The 20,952-nt window shown below is 44.0% G+C and overlaps 1 protein-coding gene across 1 annotated transcript in view; it reads right to left on the bottom strand.

Moving 5' to 3' along the window:
* Positions 1 to 4,338: 4,338 nt before the first annotated feature.
* Positions 4,339 to 20,952, bottom strand: part of CARMIL1 (capping protein regulator and myosin 1 linker 1) — a gene marked incomplete at its 5' end in the record, with an annotated part of 170,982 nt that continues 154,368 nt past the window's right edge. Inside the window, 7 exons of the mRNA XM_026034897.1 lie at positions 4,339 to 5,200; positions 7,073 to 7,219; positions 9,101 to 9,235; positions 10,901 to 11,134; positions 13,132 to 13,210; positions 16,921 to 17,353; positions 19,065 to 19,171. Coding sequence (XP_025890682.1) covers positions 5,064 to 5,200; positions 7,073 to 7,219; positions 9,101 to 9,235; positions 10,901 to 11,134; positions 13,132 to 13,210; positions 16,921 to 17,353; positions 19,065 to 19,171 — 1,272 coding nt within the window. The remainder of the gene's footprint in view (positions 5,201 to 7,072; positions 7,220 to 9,100; positions 9,236 to 10,900; positions 11,135 to 13,131; positions 13,211 to 16,920; positions 17,354 to 19,064; positions 19,172 to 20,952) is intronic.

The following is a 20,952-nucleotide window of genomic DNA, read 5'->3' as shown; positions in this document are numbered from 1 at the left end:
TAGACTGCTGGGGAGGACCCTGGTGCAAGTTCTGTGGAAGCGGCCACCCCCTCCTCGCCTGGATGCATTGGGGAATTGGGACTTTAAAAGCAGAACAAAACCCAAGAAGCTGTTTCCTAAAGAGAAACCTGCCAGGCACGGGTTCAGCCTGTCCACGTCCATCTCTGGGGTCTCCTCACTGCCGTGGGGCAGAGCCGGGGGCTGCTGGCCTCAGCGCAGCCTGTGCAGGGAACGGCTGCAGGCTGCGTATGGCTGAGGCCATGCGCCGCTCCCGTCAGACAGGATTTAATGCTGCCCGAAAGAGCAGATGCTGCCGGCCATGCCTGCGGCTCTCCCACACCCACTGCCAGGCCCTTCCTGCTAAGCAGATGGAAAGGGAAATAGACACTGCTGGACCAGTGTTTCTGGGCAGAGATTACAGAGCTAACTTACTCCTCCATTCAGCTAAAACTAATTGGATTTGCCTCGATAGCAGCCCCTCTCTGTTCTTCTCTGGCCAGTCTCAATCTAATTAAGATGGTCATCCTTGCATCTTTCTGCATTCAACTTACTGGAAAAACAAGGGAGAAAAAGACAACAGGTTGTTTGTGGCTGGAGTTATCATCAGTCACTAACACAGCACAGCACAAGAGCATCTGTGAAGACACTAGAATGAACCACAGGGGCTCATCTCTGCTCTCCCAGAAGCAGCCGAAGGCGAGGCTGCAGGCACCACACTGGAGACCAAGGCATCGGGGGAGTCTCCCACCCGTTTGTGTGGCTCCCAGTGCTGGGTGATGGGCTTTCCTTGGGGTCACCTCCTCTCTTGGGAATCCCTGACTGTTTTGCCATGCTGGTAGCTCCCCTCTAGATTTAACTGACCCAAGCCTGTCCCTGTGTTAGTCCTCATGGGAACACTGTGGAGCCCAGGCTTAGTGGGAGTAGGAGCTCTGGTGGAGCCTGTTACGGAGACTCACTTGTCCTGGTGTTGGTGAGAGGCTTCAGAGGGGAGGAAGAGACATGAAGGGAAAACACAGGATTGCAGACGAGTATGTGCTAGGAGTGAGCAGGAAACCCACGAATGTGCCTAGCAGGGCTCCACAGAGTCTGATAAATCAGGGACTGGAAGGGGGAGATAAGCCTAAGGCAGCAGCTTGCTATCATTACCAGGACACAAGTGAAGGTTTATGCAACAGATGGAGGGTGCTTGATTATCTGATGGAAAGTTTGTAATCCTTGAGGTGATGGCTGGCCTCAGAGACGCTTGCTGGCAGTGTCATGCAGGCATCTCAAGGAGCCTGGGAGGCTTTTAAAGGGGTCTGTTTGAGCACCGAGAGGGCAGTATGGCTATGGCCAAACCCTGGCATGCAGCCACAGAAATAAAATCTGTGCAAAGAAGCAAGAGCTGACAGCACTTGAAGGAAATAATCTGGAGAACTGTTTTTGGCCACATCCAACATTTAAAGCAAAGAGAAAGTTGTTTCCTGCAATTATATCGGATTTCCATTCATCCCATTTACAGATTCTTCCCTAAGATTGGCAAAGACAGCTCTACTTTTCAAACCCATTAAAGCAGTCTGCAGAAATATGGTATTAAATGATAACCCTTCTTCCCCACTCACCTGGGCTAGGCACCCTCCAGGCTGAGTGTAGAAGGGAGGAAGAGCATCACCATTTAAATCCTCCCTTTGGATTTAAACAAAGCCGAGGAAAAGCTTCAGCGCAGGAGCTCAGTCCACACCTGCATTAGCACCCTTGTGCATAGGAAAAACACAAAGCAATCTCTAACAGACACAAGAAAAAAGCATTTTAATGGGAGGAGAGCTTTTCTGGTATTTTCTTAGATAATATTTCTCAGTAGCTGCTTTCTGTGCGGTAGAATAATTGTCCCCACATTAATCAAATAATAAGCACCACCACTTCCAGTGGCAGCGAGAGCTAGTGATGACATTCAGTTAAGTGCAGTGGGCCACACTGAATACAAAATTGGTGACTAATGGGCCACATTAATTCCTGAATCATCGCAGTTTGGCTTCCTGGCTCTGCCTGTTCAAGGTGGGGATTTAAAATGGTTGCTGCTCTCCTCTTTAAAAGCAGATATTTACTGTTGTTACTGCACATCAGGGGATACTTTAAAACACTCAAAATCTATCATCCAGACATTAAACTATGTTAGTAGCGAGTGGGAAATAGGTCATAAAGACATGGTGTGGAGCTGTTGGAGTTCACGCTTGAAGCTGGCAGACAGCCACAGCCATTTCCGATCTGTTTAAGACGGGAAGGGGCTCCTGTGAGCATGTCACCCATTAAATTCTCCAGTGGCAACACATGGAAAAGATTTACGAGTGGAAAAGGTCAGGGCAGCGCTCGCACAGGGCTTCGTGAGCCTTTTACCAAGGCTGGGCCAGCCTGGTGCAGCTAGAGCTGCCAGTGCTAAGACCCTCTCGGGGCCATCATTTCTATGGACCTGCTGGTTTATCTCTCCACACCGAGTCACCATGGAGATTCTTACCTGCCTCCACTCCTGCTTCCTCTCCACCAGCAAATACAGATGTCACCTCTGTGCTTCTAGGTCACCCCCCCATTAATTTGGGGCAGTCCCTCCTTTGAACTCCCTTCTTTGTGTCCTTGAGAGCACTCAGCTCCCACCCCTTTGGTTTCCCCTCTATGTTGCCCAACGTCCCAGGACCACAGAGAGCTATTAGCTTGGCTTCAGTCATCCTGCCCACAAACTTATGGGTGCCCAGAGATGCCCAGTCCCTGAGCTGTCACCTCACAAGTCACATTTCAGCTGCCACAGGACCTGTCAGCACCTCAAGATGGTGCATGCAATCTAGACATGCCATGTGTTTGTATGGGCGCTGTCTGGACTGAGACGAGTAGATGCTCAGGGACTGGCTGACCTTGTCCTCCTAATCCCAGCTGGAGTCTCTGAGCCCTTTTTGGCTCAGCAGGCAGTGCAGCTTTGAGCTGACACTCCTGGTTGAGGGACAGGATGAGGTGGGCTGCAGCAGTGCTGACATGGGTGATGAGCCCTGCTCTACACCACATCCCAGTGCCTCCTGCTCCAACGCTCCTCCTGCGGCTGCTGGGGCAGCAGAAACTCTCCAAGGTACCACAGTGTGGAAAATGGAGCGTCTCAGGTACTCAAAAATGCTGTGAGTGCTGTGTGAAATAGGCAAATAATACCTACTTTTCTCTGGAGTTACCACTCTGGACCTTTCTGTCCAACATCCATGGGGCTACCTAGGAGTTCTGCTTTCAATAGAGCAATAAAAACATGTCCCCAGTGAGTAGGCCATCTTTTCCCCTGCCTTCCCAGGGCAGTCTGGAAACTGGGGTCTCAGCAGCTGTGACCCCCAGCTCCCCCTTGCCTGGGAGACAATTACAAAGGCTAGTGATTCTCCAGGGGCTGTAAGAGGGTTATTGCCCCTGTGGACAAATCACGTCCATACAGGAAGAGCAGAACTGTCTCAGCAAAGGCTCTGTGTAAAGGTCCAGCAGGTCTGAGGCCACTTGTGCAAAGAAGGTTAAGCTGAAGGTTAAGGTTAAGCTGAAGGTTAAGCTGAAGGTTAAGCTTGAAGGTCGCCCTCCAAGGATGGATAGGAAACAGGATGGACACCCATGCCTGTCCATGTCTGGAGCCAGGGATCTGGACCAGATATCTACCCTTTGTCCCAAGTGAGCTCTCACAAGGAAGTCATTAGTGTGAGGTACCAGAGTGGTAACAACAGCCTGATATTTGATAAACAGCAGTAGCAGGTCATTTGACTTATAGGTATCTCAGCATTTTTCACCCGAGCCAGAAGTCGTAACAAGGTCAGGACAATTGCTGTTGGGAGAGGGTTGCTGATGCAGTCAGTCCCTGGTGGGACTTGGTCTTATGTAACCACAGTGCAAAATGTAAATTAACACATGTTTTTGCTTTATATTAAGGTTTCTTTGCTGAAGATCACAAAGGAAGGGGTTAATGAAGGGATCTTCTCTCACTAATTCTATGAAAATGATGTACATGTGTTCTCTTCAACGGGAATGGGCTTTTTAATACAATCATCAAAAGTTACTTTTTTTTATCTTACCTGTATCCTTTGTCTATGCGACACAATTGCATCATTCAGAAGCAGACACTGACAGCCCAGAAATAGAACCAGAGCTAAAAGCAGACTAGTGTTTCAGTTGTAAAATCATTTTTATTGTTACAAATATACGTATGAATAAAATCCCTTCAACCTGTAACATAGGTGGGCATCTGTGAAATTTGCACTCCCTCCCCCAAAAGCAGAAATGTTTTTACAGATGTCAAACTATTTTTCTTGTAGAATTGCACATTGAAAGGAAGCTAATATGCAGACAGAACTGAAGAAGGCCTCTAAAAAACACCAATATTAATAAAATTTCAATTGCCCTCATTCCAACCAACTATATACATTAATATATGAATGTGGAAGCATAACAAGATTATATGTCATTCAAATCCTTCTCTGTTGTGCTTTTTGACAGTACACAAATGTAAGCGTTGGAGATTTATGTACAGTACAATAACAGGAAGAAAGAAGCTCCCTATGGGAGAATGTAAAATCCATACCCAAGCATTTAATATATATAATCTATACAAATTATTTTATTAGTGTGCTCTTTTAATATAATTACAATGTGCAATTGCATACCGCAAGAATATATTTATAGGTAAGTCACGTGCAGATTTGACACATTTACATTCAGCAGTACAACACATTACCTGCTGTACAGTGTATTAGTGAGAGACAGTGTCCAGTTAATTAGCTTTGCTTTCTAAACGCCCCAACGCAGGGACAGTCTCTGTAGCTGCTTCTGAGAAATTCAAGTAGAATACACGAAAGAATTGCTGGCTTTAGCAAAGGCATGGAAAGGAATGTCTGGATTGTATGGAAGGGAAACTAAAAACCAAATCAATGCCAACTGATTGTGCATGTAAATCATGATCAGACCAGCAGGGCCTCTGCGCGGGAATGTACCTGTGCTGAGAGCAGCGGGTAAGAAGGGCTGTTGATCTGTACCCTCATTGTTATAAAAGCTCTTGCCCTATGAAGCACTTGTACTGAGAGCTAAACAAAAATAAAATCTTTATCTGCTTCTTCTCCGGAGTCGCTGGACTTGCTTCCCTGATGGCCGTCCTTGCTCAAGGACCTCTGCTTCCGCTCCGGGAGCTCGTGGGGCTGCTGCCCAGGGCTCCTTCTCGCGGCTGCACAGAACAGAGAAATGGGAGTTACTAACGATGCCGGAGGCGGCAGGGGGACGTCGCTGGCACGCACGGGGCTGCTCCCGCTCCCCTGAACTCTGCGGCACTGGTGGAGCAGCGCAGGCCCCACGAGATATTCAACCCTCCAAGGGGTGAAAGAGCCAGAGAGAGAGAAAAGCAGGAACTCTGCTCACACTCATCCCACACAAGGGCTTCCTGAGATGAAAAAGCAAAGGCATCCACTCGCTCCTCCAGCACAGTGGCACCTCAGCAAGGGCTTTAGCCCAGGCCTACAGACTTCACAAGGAACCAGAAAGGAAGGTTTCAAAACCCTGCTGAGACCTCTGGTCCTCCCGCGGGTCTAACATTGCTATGGAAACTGGAGAGGTTTCCACCCCCTTGAAGGGCAGTGAAGATGGGCAAGGGCTGACGGCTTCAGTAAGTTGTGGCCTCCAGACAGAACCAACCTTTAAGACCCCAGGTGACCATGTTGGAAGCCACTCCCTTCCTCCACTCAAAACCAAACAGGGCAGTTTTGCCCGTCCCCTCCCAGACAGCGAGCCCGGCTTTGGCTTTGGCTCATGGGTCGTGGTGGGATGACGTGTCAGGCGAGCGCTAGGCCTGGGCTGGGCCTGCAGCCTGGAGCAGCCGCCGTGTGTGAGCAGCACAGGGCGCCTCCAAACGCACGTGCTGCCACCAGCTTTGTGCCAAGGCAGCTCCTCCTGGCTCGCACGTTGCCCGAGGAAGGCACACACACACACGGGGAACCTCTGCACAGACCCGGCTGCGGCACCTCAGCTTTAAAACCTACTGCAGAGACACCTTAGAACGGGCCTAGATAAAACAATCTGATCATGATGGTGAGGAGAGAGCCCAAATTTGGGTCTGCTAAGGTTGATTCTGCAACCTGAAAAGAAATCCATTTTACACATTTGGGGCTGGGTCGTTTCTTTCCTTAAGCAAAGCAGTACAAATGATGGAAAATCTACAGAATGGATACACAATCTATCAGAAACAAGAAAACTGTGGGTACATGTAATTGCATAGGATGTTCAAAGATCTCATTAATATACTTCAGAAAAAGAAAAAAGTAATTTTGAGTCACTGTTTAAATATCTAGTTAAGAGATGAAGAGAAGCATGTAAACATGTACCATTTTGAGAACAGGATTCTTTTGTGTTTGAAAAACACGTTTCAAATAAATGTTCATCTAGTTTATTGAGTGAATTCACCGTAAGTCAAAGCTGTTCTTCAAGAGCAGCCTAGGCATGTAGTGGGATCTCCAAAGCACTGGGTTTTTTTTGTTTTTGTTTTTTTTTTTGTTTTTTTTTTTGCTTATGCAAACTTAAGAGCAAAGCACAATGCCAAAATATGCTGACTTATCCAGTTCTCAAATGAATAAGTGATGTATTGAAACTGGCACTAACAACATTCAGACCGAAATGTTTTGCTGCACTTCAGTGCACACATCTTAAAAGGAGAGATAAGCACATGAAGTGTCAGAGAGAGTCTACCTGGAGCCTACCTGCATGGCAATGTGCCACTGTTACTATAAGGAGCTGTAATGGTTTATAGTGAGCAATGGTTTGCACTTACACAGCCCTCTCTGCTGGAGGGCCCCAAGTGCTACTCACCATCGGCCAGCAGTGTTGGCACGAAAGAACAACACGAACACATTTTGATTTGCAAAGCTTTTCAAGCCACACATTTTTCATGGGCTTCATCAATCAGAGATGATTGATGTCTCTAAAAATCTTTATGCCTTCCATAAAGCCAGCCCCCTTTTGTGGCTTCTTTGCTATCGCTGCGTCTCAAGGATTGTTAGTGCCAGTTGTCGAGCGCTCGACATGAAAAATGAAAAGGGAAATTTCTAACCAGGAGTTGGCTGGGCCTTCCTCTGCCCAAGCACATGAGCTTCCTCTTCTGCACTGGTAGCACACTGCCCCACAGCGGTTTTCACTCCGCCGGACGGCATGTCACAGTCATGATCTGAGTCTCTTTTTTGACAATCTCCTGTTTGTTCTATCAGGGAAAAGGATTCATTTATACCCCTAAACTGTTCTGTAGGCCCACATTTGGAAAGTAGTCAACAGTGCAAATAATTTTATTTATCCACCCCACCTAACTGTTCAAAAAGTCAATATGCTAGATGCTTGCTTAAATTTAGCCTGGACATTCGCCTATGTTGGTATGCACAGCCCAATCTTACAGGTAGGTGTGCGAAGAGGTGTCTTCTGAGGTTGTGCCACGTACTACAGTTACACTCCTTAACATAAAGCCATTTTATAATCAAGTATCGTCTAACTTGCAAAGTTCACTGCAGTAAATATAATCATGTTTACTAATCAACAGCTCAGGCAGATTTGCAGTGATTTACCAGTTGCAGAAATAATTTGAGCATGCTGGTCTGAAAGGAAGCACAAAGCAAGGGAAGAGGAATGTCTGAATGAGGCAGGAGAGTAGCAATAAATGAAAAGGGCAGCTTGATAAATAAACCACCACCAACAACAAAAAAAGAGAATTTAAAAAGAATTTATTTCCAAGAGATATTATGCAAAGGACAGCAGCTCCTTAAAGGCCCAGAAACTCAACTTCTGTCATTCAAGCTTTAAATGAATAAAACTATCACAGTGCAACATAGCAAAAATTAATAAACCATGCATTTGGCCAAGGCAAGGACTAAGGAAGCAAGGCGGAAGGAAAGCACAGGATCTGATCCCTTTTTTTGTATAAGTATTTGGAAACAGCAGACTTAAAAAAAAATAAAATAAAAATTTTGTCTCTTCTCATTTGACTACAGCCAATTGGAAACACTTGTCAAATCCCTCCTGTGTACTGCAGACTGTTGTAGTACAGAAGGACCGTGGTAACGATCCCATATTCCCTGCTTCTCTTCTATGCCTCCTCTCATGATAGGGAGATGGAGAGTGATGTAAGAAGGAGGTTAACCCCATGTTAAAAAACAACTTTAACAAGTGTTAAATGGGTATGCCACGTCCTGCTAGCTGTACCTAAACTTGGTGAGACTGTATTTGTTCTGCTCAAGTACTTCTGTGACAGCAGCCCAAAAGTACTGTACAGATGGCTGAACTGACCATCAGGTCAGTACCAACAGGTACTGACAGGTCCAAGAAAGGAACAGGTCTCACTACCAGATTTCTAAATAATTTCCAAGGTTCCCCTTTGTGCCAACTAATACCATGTTGAACAAGACTTTTGTGACTACTTATATTCAAGACTTCTGGGAGGAGCATTAGCTCTTCTGAGAAACAACCTCGGTCAATGAAGTGCATCAGCAAAAGTAGAAACTCAGAGCACATACGAAAAGCAGCAAAGAGAGGGTGGCCTGTGTGTCAAAGGCAGCAAGGGCTGCCCTGGCACAGAGTGATACCCTGGCCAAGTGTGAGGGAGCGCGGTGCCGTGCAGCAGTGCCACAGAAAGCCGAGCACACAGAGCAAAAGAGCTGGCTGCAGGAAACAAGGTCATGGCTGCTCCCAATGTCCAGGGATCTGTACATCTGATCCCTGATCCAGGGAGCTGCACTGCACATCAGCATATATGGCCAAGGCCAAGCAGTTTCTTCATCTGGGCTGAACTGAATACAATTCACATAACACAGGAGTCCTTTAACTATTTAGACAGTTATGACCATCACTGTAAAACTGCTACTCCTTTAATAACTCGTGATTTATCTCATGTCACATGGTTTGACCAAAGGAAAGAAGACAGAGAGCACCAACCCAGGGCAGGGGGTGATCAGCTACCTTTTCCTTGCTATCTTTTCCCATGAAAATAAATTACCTTCTTCCCTCCCAAGTGAAAACAAAGAAATTGGGGAACTATGGCACACTGATTTCAAGTAGAAGACAAGCATGTTGGAACAACTGTTAGACCCAGTCTTACCTTCTTGAGAGAATGATCTGATTGTGGGGCTGCTCTGACCATCCTTTTCTTTATCAGAAGGAACTTTCTTTAGCACAGGTGGAAGCAGGGCAACTTTGGGAGAACTGGGGCCAGAGGGAGACTCTGGAGCATCCTCTGTAAAGTACCACAAATGAAAAAGAGAGAAGTTATATCTCTGCTGTAGCTCACAGAAGTGTTGGCTGTACAATGCAAGGAATTCCAACACAATGCACAAACAAGAAACACCTAGAAGCAAAAGAGGGATTCAGGAAAACTAATATATACTGCATAACATCTGAACCTCTTAATGCAGAATTAAAAGTAAACTCAAATGCAACCTGGAAATGACCAGGAATTTATCTAACTGTTGAGTGGCTATCCTAAGGAAGTCATTCTATATTCTGCAAAGGGAAGAGATAACCTTCCAAACACAACTTAGTCTGAGTGGGTATACCATCTTTCAGGACTTTCCCAGTGCAAATAGCATGCATGTTACATGCACACCAAAAGCTTGGCATCAGCATAAGTACAGGTGTTGTGCTTGGCGAACACAGACCCAGGGGTTTTGAACCAAAATTGATAATGAGAAACCACTTCTGGGCTCTGACAATGTGAGGACATCTGAGCTGTGATTCCTTGTACTCAGATTACTTAACAAAAGTTTCCTACCATTTATTCAGCCACAGCACTGGAAACCAGTAATGCTGGGAGCACTACTGCCTGCCCTTGTCACCTTGCCCAGGTGTGCTTGGCCAGCAGGCTGGCAGAAGCCCTAGGACAGGAGTCAGACTGCAGCAGTGACAGTGCTGCTTTCACCTATCCCCTGGCCAGCTGGCCTACTGCTAGTAAATATTAATTACTCTCTATATTAAGTCTGCAGTATGTTTCCTCTGCAGAAAATAAGAGCTGGCAGGAACAGATAGGTCAGGTCTTTCTGATACATCAAATTTTGAGATCACATATGATCTATTTTATAAATTAAAGAATATCAAATAGGCCACATTTTCCTATTGTATTCATCTTCAAGGGCATCTTACTCAAGGCCACTCTTCTTTTCATGGTCATTTTAAAATAACCAATAAAATATATTTAAACTCATCTAAAATCTGAAGGTTCTTCTGTACTTGAAATAGAAAATGACATTCGATTCACTACTGTGCACAGTCTAAGTAATGTCCAGGTACATATCAACAGTAGAGAATAGGCTGTAAACTCTCTCCTTAAACATCATCTTTCTAAGGTGCAAGTGGGTATTACAGCAATTAATAAGCTGCACATGTGCTACAGCACCATAAAGGAGTCTCACTAGCTTATATATATTTTTTTCACTTGCAAGAGCTATACTACAGAGGCACACATATAATAGAAAAAGGGGGTTCTGACGATGTCTAATTAAGCAATGGGCAGGCAAATATGCAGGAGAGCTGCTGAAACCCTTTGAACTACAGGAGATCTTGAGATAACACCTGGGCAGCAGGTAAGGACAGAGCAGAAGGTAGTACTCATTCCACTGGTAGCATTGCAGGGCTGTAAAAGCACAATTATTAATATTTCCAATAAAAAAGCAATAAGGAAATTGCTTTTAAATCACTTAGTAGATCATTCTCATCAGCTTGTTTGAACTGGGGCAGGAGGATCTTGAAAGGAATAAAGTGAGGAGCAAGTGAGTGAAGAACCTTTCCCCTCCTCGTATTTAACTCTTGTTCAGGATTGGACTGCGGGCATCTCCTCCACAGCCCCCAGGAGCTCAGCTGAGAAGGACCCTGCCAAGGAGAAGCAAAGTGCTGACGAGCTGCTCACCAGTGCGAGAGGCAGAGCGGGGTTTCTGCGGGACCGTGGGCCGCCCCGCCAGGCTGGGCTTGGAGCACTGCAGCGGCGGCCTGGGGCTCGCGGGCGCGTTGGAAGAGCTTCTGGCCTTCGCGCCAGCCTCCGCCTTTGGTTCAGCTTTGGGGTTTCTTTCTGATGATGCTGAGGTGGAGTCCCCTTTACTTGAGGGAAACCGATTCTCTGGAAGGGGCTGCTGGAGCTTAGGCACTAAAATAAATAAATATATGTAACACAAGAGCCTATGATGGAGAAGACATCATCATCATCCGTTCATGTACACACACACGCACACACACACACACACAGACTGCAGCAGAGCAATAACGAGGGAACTCCTGCTATTTCATACACAAAATCACTGCAACAAAAGCATCTAAAGATACCTGTTCTCACGCATGCTCCACTCCATGCCTGTTGGATGCTAGGCTGCAAACAGCAAGCTGCCTGCCCTACTTTCCTACTTGACAGCCTAGAGAAGGAGGAAAGCTTATATGTAGCAGGTGGGACAACTGGAACACGAGTTTGAGACTTCAGCCATTACTGAGTCTTTATTCTCTGTGCAGAATCCCAGGCTCACCAACACACAGGCTAGTTGCCTCTGTACCTGGCATAGCCAAGGCACATGCTCACAGATGCTGACTTGACCGACCTACTTGCTATTCCCACCCAGAAATTGGACTTCTTGCAAGAGTGCTGAGCAGTTTAAGCGCAATGTGAGTGGCATGCTGATGCAGTTAGTTGCAAGCCAATCTCCAGCATGTTTATTTTCTTCCCTAGATTAAGCAGTTGTTTTTCAGCCCCACTAGAGCTAAACTCTAGCTGAACATAAAAAGGTGTGTGGGACTTACCAATTGGTGCAAGAGGATAAAAGGCAGAAACTGTGCCTGTGTGCAAGCAGTGAAATTTTGCATGGCAGGCAAAACAGCAGGTTGCTTTCAGCACCTGTGTGTGTGTGTATATATGTGTGTGCCCACATGTGTGTGTGGGCACAGTCACACACACACATAAAACAGCAGATGATATCCAGACATAAAGCAAAGGGTTAAAAAATAAAAAACAAAACAACACCCCAAAAAAATCCCACACACCAGAAAAAACCCACACCACCTTATTCTTCCTCAGAAAAGCTATCTACAGTTTTCTAGCAACATCCAGCAATTTTCCATTAACTTTCTGGCCTTTCTAACCTCAGGCCTGTTAATATTATTAGAAGACAGTAAGTTAAAACAAATTAACCCAAAACAAAGACAAGCTGTAGTCACAACAGCAAAGTGCAGCCTGAGGGAACTCTCAAGCAACGGCAGCAGAAAAACCTTGACAGCTGGAAGCCACAAAGAAGTGGCACACACACTGCAGGGAGGCAGGGGTGAAATGTGTTGTACTCCGTGAAAAGGACTGGAGAAAAACTGGGGTCAGATACCCACCCACAGCTACTCTGATGTCCAGAGCACATGGGAATTATTTTTCCTCCTTTGACTTCAGGTTGACACTATTAGGAGCTATATGTATTATAGCACATAGATTAGCAGCCTAATTTGAAAGTGCTGTTTAATGGGGTTTGCTTGAATAGATTCTCTGAATGGCGCCTTTTAACCCATTCTTTGGAAAGGTTTTAAAAAATCAGAATGGATTTCTGAAGTAACTGCTTAACCAAGATGCTCCCATTTGCACTTAGATTTGAGCCTTGTTTTTCAGCCTTGCTTCTGTACGTTTTGGCAATCCTCTGTGCCATGTCTGATATGCCTGTTCCAGCAGCTGAAAGCCAGGCTGCTCAAGCTGGTATCTGCAGGGGCTACTATTAACCTTGCAAATTGTCATATTTAAGTCTTCAGTTATATTCAGGAATCTTGCTTCTTTCTGTGTAGGCAGCTTTGCTGGTTCCTGGGTCCATCTTCAGCTTTGCTGACTCTACTACAATGCAGCACCCTTTTGGGGCAGCCTCAGGCACATGCACCAAGCACTTGCCCTCCTCTGCAACATGCAGCAACCAGCCATCAACTTGGCCCCCCAGCTAACTAAATGAGAAGTGTTGTCAAACACAGGAGAAGGAGCACTTGTTTCTAAACCTTTGCACTTAGTGCAAGCTCATGTTTTGCTTAGGAGATCATAAGCATAAAATCTGGAGGGGAAAGTGGGATTTTGAAGTTGGGTGTGTTGCATTTTCTAAGGGGAGTCTATACAGGAAACCAAGCAACTGTACCTACCTGTACCACTTCCATCCAGTCGCTCCGAGCTCACCACTGTGTCACAAGAGTCTCTGGGAGTTAAGTCATTCCCAAGTTTCTGAAAGAGTGAGAAAGGCCCCCATTAATAACCCGCAACTAATGCAACTCAGTGCTTCTGTTAGTGAAAAAGCTCTAATTCGGAAGCCAGAAGGCAGAGAAAGCTGTGCTGGTAACAAATGCTGGATGCACTTCTTCATTTCTCTTCCATGTCTTGGGAATCTAAGTGTGAAGAAAACTGAACTGATTTGGTGACTAACGCTGCCATGTGTCTAGCAGGGCTGCAATGACACCCTCTCTCCTAAGTGACAGGCCTGCCAACGTGCGGGAGGCTAAATTAAAGGTTCAAGTTGGAAATTGTCTCCTCTTCAAAGATGGTTCCATATTTGAACAAGTCCTGTTTAAGGTAAAACAAACAAACAAACAAGTCTTTAATTGAACATCTAAGTTTTGATTGTTGAGGAGTCTCCACCATGTGCCAAGCAGCACGTGCCAAACAGGAGCCCTGCCCTTTGGGGCTCCCCAGCCCAAACACACCAGACAGACAGGACACGGCAGGAAGCAAGAGAATGGTCCCAGTGGGAGAAGCAAACATTATCTAAAAAAGGGATGGATTTACAGGGAGAAGGGTATTGTAAGGATTAGCATAAAGGAATAAAGTGTCTCTTTTTCAGAGTAAGGAAAAGAAAGGAGCTGCTGAATATCCACCGTTCCTGTGCAAGGCCTGACAGGGTAACTCTGCTTCCCTGCATCCCCTCCAAGGATTGGTGAGCACCTTAAGATTAGAATGAACATGAAACTTCTTGTACTGTAAAACTACCCTGACGCGACTGTGACTGTATAACTTTAAGGGATTCTGCTTCTGTAGTTTTTAAGTATGTACATTTAAAAAAAAAAAAAAAAAAAAAAAAGATGCAAACCAGCATTCTTCCTCTGGCCAAAAGTTGTATACAGCCCCTTCTAGAAATGCAAAGCTTTGAACAGCTACAGTTGTAAACTCCTCTGCCATTAAAAATAAGATGTTGCCCCCACCTCCCAAGCTAGCAGGAGCGTTAGGCTGTGCACAAGTGGGTGATAATGTAAAATGTCAGTATGTAAATACTGAAGATATTGCCCACTACATTCCAATTACATCACGCAGACACATTGGGATTGGGCTCCACTTTTAAATGTAACGTGCAACGCGGGGAAATCGTGCAGTTGGGTGCAATCTGGCACAAATAAACACTTACAAATGGCTCTTGCTGAAGGTATTTAAAAATCCAGTTTGTAAACACTAGATGGAGCTAAAAGATCTGTACATTTTTGCCGAGAGACACCGCTTATCTATGTATTTGTCTGTACCATTATTGCCAATTCACACCTCATATTCCAAGCAAAAGAAAACAAAAAAAAGATTTACCATCTTTCCCTCTACAGGGCACCTGCTCCTCACTTGTATCTGCAACAAGACTGCAGTAGGGTATGAATGAAATAGTAAATCCCTTCTGGCTTTGTTTTCATGTAAAATAGCTCAGAATCTAAGGAGCCATCTGTACCTTAAAGGAAAATACATTTGTTTCTATCCTAGTAGGATCCTGATAAAATTTGAAGATACTCTGGAAGTTGGTATCACACCCTCCTAAACAACCTAAGAGCAGTGGGGATGCCTTCTGCAGCTCACCCATCAGGACACCAAATTACTTACATACTCTACTTCAGGAATACCAAGAATGAAAATACAAAACCTGGCAAGCCAGGACAAGGCATGAGAAAATTTGCTTTTGACAAGCAGTTCAATTTTGTGCAGTCTGAACGACATTAAAACAGAACTGTGTGTGTACACTTGTGTACAGCCTCCTACTCCAAGTCAGTTTTCTTGTCATGTATGTTTTCTTTAAAAAAAGAAAGCACAACCTATTTTTGCATTCCATAAATACCAACTTGTGCAAAAACTAATAAAAATATAAAAAAATAAAAAATATAAAATCAATATTATTTTTTCATTTCAAAACAGATATTAAGTTCACAGATTCTCCTCATCACGTTTATATGCTAATAAAAGAGACTAATGATAAATCTGAAAGAAAACAGATAACCTAATTTCCAAACGAATAAAATAGGAAAAGATGAAAAACATCATGGAAACCATCTCCTAGATGATACTGGAAAAAGGCCATAACTCTCCTTTTTGACAGATGAAATTCAGGTTTCCAATCAAGGCTACGAAAGCTAATCAACTAAAGTGGATACAGTCTTTTACTCTCCCCACTTAAAAGAAGAAAAAAAAAAGCTAATATTCCAACCCAAACACATCATTCCAGACCTGACTAATTTTAGATCCCAAATGCTAAGTAGAAGCTGGGTATTTTGCAGAGCACTAAGCACACACAGTTTATGCACGGCACTATTCAGCCCCAATCAGAAAGGGGTGAACTGGTCATTTACTTAGAAAAATCATTTTTAACCTGAGTGAGCTTTAATAGCTGACTACAGGGTTAATTTGACTCTGCTTATTACAAGACCCCAGTGTTTGCAGCAAGAATTCAAACATCACATCTGGCATTATAAAAACATAGAAAAGGCAAAAATGGCATCTGAGTGGCTTGTTGAGTCACAGCAAGACAACTGTGCAATGTATTAAAGGAAGAAAAACACATGGGGAAGCATGCAGATGATCTCTGTTGTAAGGTAACATCTTCCAAATGATGGCTGGTAATGGCAGAGAAGGGACAGCACCTGAGTGACCTGCATGTTCAAGAGGAGGAATGAAAAAAGGCCATTTTGGGGCAATTTTAGGATATGCTAACTACAGCTGGGAGGAAGAGGGGGCTGAGGATGGTAAAGTTCAGGGGAGAAATGAATATCGATTGAAGCAGTTTGGGAGAAAATGGTTTGGAGTAGCACATGGATACCCCTACTTATGTTAAGTGCCTGAAGCAGGATTCTTCCTCAGTGTTATCACCTCACAAGGAAAAAAAAAAAAAGAAAAGAATAAGGAAAGGAATATGAACAGAAAATGTGGAACTTCCTTTTTTTTTAAGCATAGAGATGATTTCTTTGCTAATATTTCATATACAGACATCAAAGGCACAAGAATGATTTGTATTCCATGTAGGATTCAAAAAAGCAGAAAAATAAAGGAGTGTAGTAAATAACACCATAAGCAGCATATATATAGACAATATTAGGAAACCAAATTTACTTCTCTGCAGGGGATATATAATTTTAAACACAGAATATACCATATCTCTTGAATTTGCTACATCACCTTCCAAAAGAGAGCAGTGTAGGCATTAGCCAATGCAGTTAACTGCTAGACACCTGAAGGACAAGTGTGCAGGGGACACCCAGTAAGAGCTCTTTCCTAGCTTTCAATTCTGCTAAACATGCTAATATTAAAAGTGAACAAATCACACATCAGTTAGCATGGGGATATCCAAATTGTGCTTGCTAGTGGCACAAAAAAGTTGCTCTGTAACACATGTGAACTATGATAGGTCTTTTGTTACACCTGCGTTGGCCTGACATCAAGCAGAAGTGATGTCACCTGCTCCCCATGAGGACAAAATGCAGGTCGGGGGGACATCTCCATGTGTGCAGTCCAGTCTTTGGGCAGGATACTCATGTTTGATGACCACAGCACAGAACATTTCTCCTGTAATCCTTGTGGAAAGCAGGACTGATAGGTCAAGTGCCAATCACCAGCCCTTGTACTCCCTCCCATGAAAGGGCCTAGCTCTGGCTCACTTTGCACAACAACTCTAGAGAAATCAAACAAATTGCCTTCACCTTCTGGGCAGAGGCTGCTCTCTTCTCCTGTTTGGCTTTCATTTCTGCAAGAAGTCCGCTGCCCATCACCTGCACTCCATACCTCCGACCCCCTTGCGGGCTTCCTTTGCTGTCACCCCTCTCGGCCTTCACAGCATCATCTGGCTGCACCTCCTCAATGGAGTCCGGTGTCTTTAGCTCCTCAGACCGCTCTGAGCCACCGTTCTGCTCTGCAGGTTTTGCCTCCTTCTTACTTGTGTCCACAGCTGAACTTTTTGCAGCAACCTTGGGTGAGGAGGGCTCCTCTGACACCAAAACAGTCTGAGGACGTTCAGATTTGGAGCCTCTTGATTTGATTAAGTTAAGAAAGCCACTCTTCCGGGAATCCCTTTTCTTCTTCTCTTCACCTGCTTCGCTGGGCTCACTGCTGTCTGAACTTTTTGTTGATGGTCTCCTAATAAAAGACAAAGACATTTCAATCTCCTTCTTCTTCCCCTCTTCCCTCTACTTTAAATAGTTCCAGAAAACTTTTTTTTGGCAAAGCTAACCTTTTGTATCACCCATATACCACGTGAGGCCCACTCATTAGCTGGCATCTCTAAATTAAGAGCAGGACAATTGACACAGAACGCAGTGTTTGAGGACTACCATGTCGGCATGGTGCAGTGACCACAGGCCGACATTTCAGCTGCACCGGGCACCTGGCTGCTTCCAACACCAGCTAGATGTTGCTTCAGGGCAGCTCTGCTGATGCACATACAATTTCAGATTGTTTTTTTCTGTTCTATTCTGTGCACTACTAGGGGCAGGATAACTCTGACCAAGCATGCGACTTGCATGCTCTACAGGTGACCATGCACAGCTTTTGGAGACGTCATCCTGTAGGGACTCTGCATCAGCAAGGAACCAACCGGCTCAGTCACCTTCTTTTGCCAAGAGAGCTAGTGGGGTCACCTTTAAAGTTACTACCTTATCCTCAGAAAGTAATTGCCCAGTAAAAAGTAAACTTTTTCTATATCCATCTTACAAGTAGAGTATCTATGGTCGAAGGGAAAGCAGAGGACACAAGCCTGCCTATGAGCATTCCAACTAGAAAGAGCCTCCAGCAGAACAACTGAGGACAACTAATAAGGATAAAGACCCTGAGTCATGTGCTGACAGCGACACATGCAAGCTCACAGGGACATCAAACGGGTGGCCAGCAGGCGGCCAAGGGAGGTATTATGCTGACTATACGACCTTTAGCTTGCTAATCCATTTTTCAAAGCTGTGTGCTCTTACCACCACATATAGGGTATCACACATGGCTTCACATGTCACCACAGATATTTATCACTTACGCTGACTTTAGAACATTTCCTTTTCCTGCCACAGCTATCTATCAGTTAATGCCTACCATTTTCCTTAATGGATGTCACATAGAGCACAGAAGAGGTTATAAGTTGTCTGGAATTTGTTCTAGCTTTCTCAATAATTCAATATCTTAACTATAAACATATATGTGTATATTATATACACACACTTTATATAAATATTCGCACATGCAAACCTGCATTAGTGCAAGAATATCTAGATATTGGACTCTAAGTACATCCTTACCTATCAAACAACTGTGTTAGCTGTTTCTCTCCTTATAGAAAGCTGAAGGAAACAAGTATCTTTCACACAAGCATACTGCTGAAATCTGAAGCACTTCCCATTTGTCAAACAAGTCTTTAACAAGAATTTCTACATCAGCCTAAATCTACTGCCTTTTATCAGAATGCTGTTTGTGCCCAACATCAGTCCTTACTAGAGACACCCATGTCTTATACTAGCACTTGAGAAGGTAGTAAAAACTGAAGTAAAAGATGGATGTGCAGTGCTGCTTTAGCACTAACGAGCTGTAGTGAAGGCTGGTATTAAGTCAACTGAATTATAAAGATATTCACTAGTCAATAATCTGTTCCACATGATCTTTTAAAGCAGTTTATTTCAAAACAGTCATTTTTAGGGGAGGGTCGTCAAATTCATAGCATCCTAGGCTCCTAAAGGTATCTTCCAACTTGGACAACAACCATCCTGGATTTTGGGAACACAATTCAAGAAAAACTTTAAAATGCTACCTGTTCAGTTATGAGGATGTAGATTTTTAAATTTTATTTAGGTTTTAGATTTAAACTTACTTTGAATCCATTTTTGTCACTTTCTTGGTGAAAAATTCATCCACGCCTTCATCCACTCTCCCCATGAGGCCATTCTGTTCTCCTTCTTGAGATATTCCAGCGGACACCTGACAGAAGAAAAACCTTCTCTCATATATAATAATCTAAGCCTGTCTGCTTAATGACAGTGATTAGGAGTGAAGAGCTGTGTAAGCAAAACAAGTTTCAGTGCAGACTAGGGAATCACTGCTGAAATTCGCCCTTTACTCAGGCCAGGCATGAGGTGCTGTAGCTTGCACACAAAAAGGAACCCCACATGCCCCTGACAAACTGTATGCTGCAATGTGTGAGGCCAGCAATCACAGGCCAGGGGCTAGTGAGGGCACAGCACTTAGAAAAGAAGGAAACAGTCAAGTCTTGATAGGTGCATTTAGAGTGGGCACCTCCGGAGAAAGTATTTTTGACAGCTCTTGTTTCCCTGTTCGCAGAGAGACGTATATTCTGGATTTAGAGATTCAGAAGCTGAGCTAACAGAGCCTTTTTGTAATTCCTTCAATCCATCTAAAAAAAGAAAGCCCAAATATAGAAGAAGGTGTTTATCCTGAGGAAGCAAACATAGACTTTCACAGTGTCCAAAAACTAAAAACCTGCTCCTTTTCCTTGGTTTCTGTGTCTACATTCTGAAGGTGGGTGACTAAAATTAGACTTAGTAATGCCTGCTAGGCACAAAAGCACTGTAAATATTAGCTGGCAGCTCTTCCTGAAGAAGAAGCACACGTTCCTGCATGCGACTCTGACGTGGAAAAGCTCTATTACCAGTAAAGAGCATCCCTTCAGCTTAAAGGCTGTATGAAAACCTTTGCGGTGACTGCAGAGGACCCCCCAAGACCCAGCCCAGTATATTCCTGGCAGTACTAATGACCAGGAATCAAGTTTGCAACAAAGCAGTAGGGGCCATAATTTTGAAAGACTTTCAGTCAAGGAATGTCCTGGTAGTTACCATAATTCAGAATAATCCTAGCTTCTCTTTTCAGCTGGAATATAAATTCTGTTCTAAAAAGTAGAATAAGTGCTCTTAAAAGCCACTATCAACATTAGATCTAGCCTCATTAAGCCAGACATATGAAATATTAATTTTGATGCATCTGTGAAACTTTTCTATTTAGTGCTAATAATTAATATTATTGATACCTGCTGTAACAATGTAATATTAGTCTGAAAAGTAGAATTACCTGGTTAAAAAAAAATACTGCTGCCAGTCAAGTTGTACATTTTCTGAGAAAAAAAAACAGTTTTGCAGACTTTTGGTTTTTTTTTCTCTCTCTCCCCTCCAAAAATTTAATTTTGCTAGAACCTCTGTAGAACTTCTGAATTCATACATGGACATCTGTTGGTCAAGATCAGTGCTCATGGTTTTAGTGTGAACAGTCACCTTTTTAGTCAAAAAATGATGTCATCGATAGAACTGAGAACCCATTTTATATTGACAGCTGAACTCTCCATAGATAAGAACATTGAAGTATTAAATCCAAGTGTATTTCCTAAAGGAGAAGCAATGCAGGAATCCATCAATTCTGTATTGATGAACACTCCCAGAGCATTGCATTGCCACAGGAAATAACACTTGTCTTTATAAGAAGGCAGCTTCTCGTATCTGTTGAGCAAGGTATTTATGTTCCCATTCCATGCTTTCTTTCCCCCTCCCAGCAGCCTCCAACTTCCCCAGCTTTATGTAGCTGGCACAGGGTGCACTAAGCAAGCTGAGACGAGAGGCAGGTTTAGCAATTGGGGAAACACAAAATATTCTGCACATTGGAAGAGTGTTCATGGATGTGAAGATCAGATTCTTCTGATACCTCCACATCTCTCTGTTAGTGCAAGGGAATGATAAGTTGGCTTGAATATTGCA

Source organism: Nothoprocta perdicaria, unplaced genomic scaffold (genome assembly GCF_003342845.1).
Source record: "Nothoprocta perdicaria isolate Ctin4 unplaced genomic scaffold, notPer1 scaffold_151, whole genome shotgun sequence".
Taxonomy (NCBI): domain Eukaryota; kingdom Metazoa; phylum Chordata; class Aves; order Tinamiformes; family Tinamidae; genus Nothoprocta; species Nothoprocta perdicaria.
This window is presented reverse-complemented; position numbering and strand designations above follow the sequence as displayed.